The 6,314-nt window shown below is 33.7% G+C and overlaps 1 protein-coding gene across 1 annotated transcript; it reads right to left on the bottom strand.

The window, feature by feature from the left end:
• Positions 1-896: 896 nt before the first annotated feature.
• Positions 897-6,110, bottom strand: LOC139893419 (65-kDa microtubule-associated protein 3-like). The gene is made up of 13 exons (XM_071876585.1): positions 5,977-6,110; positions 5,446-5,518; positions 5,115-5,321; positions 4,247-4,489; positions 3,947-4,156; positions 3,417-3,572; positions 3,168-3,327; positions 2,755-2,906; positions 2,584-2,671; positions 2,323-2,396; positions 2,158-2,232; positions 1,715-1,982; positions 897-1,458 (listed from the first exon to the last, which is right to left on the bottom strand). The coding sequence occupies exons 2-13, from the start codon at positions 5,515-5,517 to the stop codon at positions 1,016-1,018; spliced, it is 2,148 nt and encodes a 715-aa protein (XP_071732686.1). The 5' UTR covers position 5,518; positions 5,977-6,110; the 3' UTR covers positions 897-1,015.
• Positions 6,111-6,314: the final 204 nt, after the last annotated feature.

Genomic DNA, 6,314 nt, shown 5'->3' with positions numbered 1-6,314 from the left:
AATTTGCAATTTTCAGTGTAAAAATTTTGGGTTTTTCGACTTTGACCCCGGTGGGTTATTTTTTTTTTGCCCCAAAACCTATATATTTTGCCCCAAAAGCTTCAAATTTTGCCCAAAATTCTCCAACTTTTGCCCTAAAACCTTCGAATTTTGCTAATAAATCTTCAAATTTTTCCCCAAAACCTCAATTATTTGCCTAAAAACCACAATTTTTTTTGCCCCAAAACCTCCATATTTTGCCAAAAAAATTGCTACGGTTTTAATATTTTTTTTCCCCCAGTGAAAAAAAATCTTAGTTCCACCACTGAGTAAAATATTTCAAAAAATATAAGTAAGAGAAGATGTTACTTAGAGCTCCCGATGTCCGAAGTCTTTTCGCCGTGTACATTAACCGACGCCGGGATCGACGGTCGGTTCGACACTGGGCATCTGTGTACCAAGGTCTAGAGATCGACAGTGACATTTTTGACCGTTGGAGGATTTGTGATTTGAATTCTAGCCATTTAAAAAAATAAAAATAAAAATGGACACGGAATTAAACATTGAAATTGACACTGTGGACACCTCCACCCATGTTACTAAAAGTCAATTTCGAGGTTCATTTTAGACCTTGAAATGGACACTGAAGAATAAACACGGACACCTCGTGCTCTTATCCTAAAATGAGTTATCTTTAATATATCCAAGATATATCAAGAACAACTTTTCAGTTTTTTTATTTATGAGATTATGTACTTATGTCATAAGGCATAAGTTAAGAGTGTTTAATAAGCAAGAAACTGAAAATTGCCTACATAGACAAGAAACTTTGAAAATTCATTACATACCTAGGACAAGTGAAATGTATGTCACACGTTGGCACATCTAAAAAAGTAAGTAGCATATATATAGTCTACAGCTTTAATAATTTGCAGAAGCCAATTACAATTGACTTAAAACAACCAGTATATTAAAAACAACAATTAAAAAAACCAAATCAAATTCAACTCCAGTAATCAATCAACTTTATGAAACATTAAACTGCAGCAACAGCCTTCAAATGTGATCTAGGAATCACAAACCCAGCTCGCCTTTCTTCAAACGAATACTCGATAATCTCTTCGGGAATCACCATTTCCTTAATCGGGTTCAAACAAGGTGTCATCGCAGTCTGCATCGGGACAGATACTGTTGACGGTGTGCACGGTACCATTGGAATCATGTTTGTCCTAGGAGTTCTGTTTTCATCTTCTGTTGCAGATATTACGGGTTTCGAAGGTGTAGTGTTGTTTTGAATAGTTTTTTGCAACATTTCGTGTTTCTTGTTGAAGTCCTCCAATAACGTTACGTTCGATTTTGACGATTCTGTTGAAGAAATCGGAGAGAACGGTGTACGGAACATTGGTTGCGACGGTTCAATTTCACTAAGCGAATGCTTTCGGTTAGCAGGTAGTCCGGCTATGTCCAAACCTCGCCGCCCTGAAAATTCAAAAATAAATAAATAAATAATAATAATAATTATTATTATTATTATTATTATTAATTATTAATTATTAATAATAATAATAATAAAACAAAAATTTAGGTAAAACATTTTGGTTTTTGCTAACGACAGGCTGTTGTTAACGCGCTTTAAACAGTTGTACATTCATGTAACCGCCACCACTAAATTAACAAGTAACCGCTATGTACAACTGTTTAAAGCACACGTTCACGAAAATTATCAAAAACGTACCGACTGAAAGGGCTGCGAATCCATCGTCTCGGTTATTCGACTGACGTTCGTTCTTTTTGGGGTGACGGGAATTAGGGGTAGCTCGAACGGAGTGAATATCGGTTTTAGGGGCATGCATAGCTACTCCTAGCGACATTCTTCGGTTACTTGAACCGATACATGACATTCTAGACCCTTTTTTGCCACTTTGGAGTTTCATTGGACTCGGTTTTGACCCAAACATGGCTTCCTGTTCTGTCATCAACTGTCCCTGAAGCTTTTTTTGGTCCTAAGACATGAAAAAACAGCATTTAATAATCTGAAACCATGAATCTGATATACTAGTGGTGGAAAAATGAGTGCTTTTTGAGTAATGGGTCAAAATTGGGAATTCTTGATTATAACCCATTTTGACTGACCCATTAAGGTAAATCATAATCTGATCAAGGCTTTATTTTTAATACCCGCTGTCGCTTTCGTTCTTCCTCTTTTTCTTGTCTTAGAATCTTATATTCCTCGAGCATTGCAAGAAGTCGGATCTGCATATAACAGATTAAACATGAAAAAAGGCGAGAAATAACATTATTTAATTTAAAGCGTAAATGACTAAATCAATATGATTTGCTTACTCCATCATAGGTGAACTCGGTGCCGTTCTCATTCTCCCAGGCTATTGTTTTCACAGCTAAATTCTCTACCATTCCTGGTCATGATCAATAAGGAAAACAGTACAATTGTCACACATGTAAACAGACCAAAAAACTGAAAAATTCAGAAATAAATGATCAAGAATGATTATTAACGTTTTGTGAATGAACAACGATGGTCAAATTGGCCACGTTTATCTCATTAACATAAAGATTGCCAGATTCACAAAATAACAACTTTACCTGGAAGTTTATTAACTAAAGCTCTAGCCTTTTCTGCACGCTTTAACGTAAGATGGGCACCTCTTCCAGCATTATATCGGTTGTCATCCTAAAGTAAAAAAATTAGATTTTTGTAATTAAAATATAACATTCTAATTAAATTTTTATTAGGAGCAATGAAAGAAGACTAACTCTGTTATATTCTTCAAGCCAACACTCCTCTTCACAAGCGCCCATCCATTTCTCAACCTTTTCAAGTATTTCTTTCCTGCTAAAAGCTTCTTCTTTCACTTTCCCAATTTGAACCTCGATTTGTTCAAGAATACTAGCAGGGTCGATCGTCCCTTTTTATACAAATGCAAATTATTATACATTAATATATAGCAGTGAATATTCAATATAACTGTTGTTTGTAACACATCTAGAGGTGGCAAGATCGGCTAGTTTGGTAACACTTGTGAATCAGATCAGGTTGTGTAGACCAACCATCAGTTTTTGTCCATCTTTTGAATTAAAAGCATTAATTATTGATTATTGATTATTGATTATGATTATGATTCTAAGCACAAAATAAATTTGAATATTTGATATGATATGATATATACCAGATTCAATAGCTTCAATAGCAATCTCCATTGAAGTATCAGACTCAGGAAGCAAATGTGTCTTCCTACAAATGTCTTCTAGTTCTAATCTCTTCTTGAAAACAAGCTCTTTCATTTTGCCGGACTTCAAATTTTCAAGCCGTGATACCTCAGCCTCAACCTTATTGAAAAGCATGTTAGAATTTTCTTCCTTTGTTTTAAACTTAACTATATCTTTAAATAACAAATAATAATCTAGACACGCCTTACATAATTGATGAACTGGACAGAAAGCAAGTTGGGTTCCATTATCTCCTGCTCTGAAGCTGCAATGTTACAAGTAACACTTTGATACATGTGTTGCTCTTCAACTGGTGTATCCATCAAATTCCAAAGCTCTAACAAAGACGATGCAAGATTTTGGATCTAACAAAATTATGCCAAGTCAGCATATGGATCATAATGCATAAAGTTTAAAATCTGATTGACCTACAAACTTTATATTATCGTTTTCAGTCTTGAATTTTAAAAATAAATTACGCATTATATATGAGCACTGAAAACTATACTATCAGAATGCTAGTCTATATTTTTAATTAAATACAATGATTCAAAAGATTTTGATAATCATTAACACCCATAACCCATTTGACCCTTCCATTTGAAACAAAAGTTTTTATAGCTTACCCATTTGACTTATTGAGGTAAAAGATAACCCAAATCAACCCATTTCTAAGAAAATGGGTTATAATTACCACATCTAATCATAGTTAAAAGTTTAATTTGGACCTGGCACTTACTCTTTGCATTCTCTCTATTTTGACCTCACGTATTCTTTCTATAGCAGAAGCAAGCCTCGCGATAACATCATTGCTTACGATATTTGTTCCTTCGGTTTCTGCTAAACCAGGATGAATTTCAAGACATGTCTGATTAAATTCCAACCCAAGCACCAAACATAATGAATTTAAGGTGTTCATGTAGTCCAAAACTTGCTTAAGACGATCACTCTGGAATAATTAAAACCAACAGCAACTCGTCAGTAATCAACAATACATTATAAGTTAAAACAAACTCACATGTAAGAAATATAAAGTCACCTTTTCTTTTTCAAGTGCTTGCAGTTGTGCATGGAGTTCTTCAAGTTTTCTTATAGAAAGATCGGTTTCATCCAATACTGTTGTACTCAAAGAAGTTGCATTAATCTCCATTTGTATTTTCTGAATTTGTTCTAAGACTTCAAGGAATTGTTTTCGTCTCTCAGATTTCCTCTTCTTCATCTCCTCCAGTTCTGGAAGAATGGCTTTGAGTTCTGCCTTCAGACTCCCAGGGCTCTGATCAGACTGAAAAAACAATCAGAACAACAATTATGTCATAAATACAAAAACCGTGCATGCATATGATTGGTATACTTAACAAAATGTGTATGGGGTCGGTCACGTTGTATCAAAAATTCAACTCTCCAAGGATAGTGTGTCAAATATATTCATAGAAGTTGTATTACATCATTAAGTTATTTAACTTTAATTTAGGAGAACCTATGAAGTAAAAATACACTTGGGTCAACCTTTGGCCAGTTCTACCAATTTCATCTGTTTTCCTTTTAGCTAAATTTTTTAATTTCTTATTCTTATTGTATGTACTCGATTGCTAAACCCCATAAAGATATAAGTGATCCAAATTGACCCACTAATAACAAAATGGGTTGAGATTGTCACCTCTAAATGGATAGATACTAAAAGCTTCACACACAACACCTAGAAATTATATATTAAGTTCAGTCACAGATAAAGGTGTTTGGAACTTTTTATACCTAAACTAAGATTATCAGTCATGAAAGTGAAAAAAAAGACTAACTGTATATTCATCCGCTTCACTAGACTCTATGTTACAAAAACCAACATTAGTTACAACAGTTTATAGTGAATTTGATAGCGATTAACTTCAACACAATAGACATATCATTACCTGCCTAAGGTGAACAGGTCGCTCACCCATAGCAGAACATATGGTTGCTAATTCTGCTTCAGAATCAGCAATCGCTTGTCTAAGTTGAGCCCGACTCCTGTTAGCCAAGTCAACTTTTCTCCTATATACCTCAAGACATTCTCGTTCGAGTTCTAACAACATCTTGTCCCGTTCTACATCAGTCTCTCCAACTTCATCCCATATTATCTGATTTTATACATTACAGATCACCCCATATTTAGTTACAAGTCCAGGGCTAAAGAACTCAATCAGGCTTTATATAATCATAAATTCAGACTATAATACTTAGTACTTGAATTTAAAAGAATACCTGAAGTTCATATAGAAGAGATCCACATGTTGTTTCCACTTGCAAAAGTGGATCATTTGTGGTAGTAGGCATTCTGAGATACATCACATCACAATCAAATTTAAACTAAGATTTTGTATAATTATACAAATAACATAAATTATTACTATTAGTAACTTAAAAATGTTAAACCTCAAGTTTACAAATTTGTAGTAGTATTTTTCCTATGACTTGATGACGTCAGCAACTGATGTAATCAAAATTTACAAAAAAAAAAAAAAAAAAAAAAAAACCCTAACCAGATTCATAAAATCTTCACTTGTCGCAATCTTCTTTAGTATTTTGTATTCAATAGTTTGAAACAGAAAAATAAAATATTTAAGTAAACAATTTGATATGGAATCAGATTCATGTATCAGAAACCCTAGTTGAATTCAAGCGTAATCAACAAATAAACAAAACGATGAATATAAACCCTAACCAATCACGGATTAAGCAATTAACAAGTAAACGAATGAAGCGGAAAGCAGAATTTGGAGAGAAAACGCGTACCTGAAGTTTGTGTAGTTTTGCTATTGAACTGATTGATGAAATTGAAGTGAAGCAGATAGCGTAGGGTGAGTTACAGATACCGATCTGATTGTTAATGAAGAATATGAGAAACTGAAGATATTGAAATTTTGAATTGAGGATTTGAGATAGTAATTTGTTACAAATAGGACCGTTGAAAGTTGAAACGGAGACAAATTTAATAACACGGGATGAGATGCGGTGGGAAATAATTTTGAATTTCAAATGTGTGTGTGTGGTAACAAACACTGTACCTTTTTTTTGTTTGTCACAAATATTTTTAATTTATTTATTTGCAGTATTATTTGTATACGTAGTAT

This window comes from Rutidosis leptorrhynchoides, chromosome 2 (genome assembly GCF_046630445.1).
Source record: "Rutidosis leptorrhynchoides isolate AG116_Rl617_1_P2 chromosome 2, CSIRO_AGI_Rlap_v1, whole genome shotgun sequence".
Taxonomy (NCBI): domain Eukaryota; kingdom Viridiplantae; phylum Streptophyta; class Magnoliopsida; order Asterales; family Asteraceae; genus Rutidosis; species Rutidosis leptorrhynchoides.
This window is presented reverse-complemented; position numbering and strand designations above follow the sequence as displayed.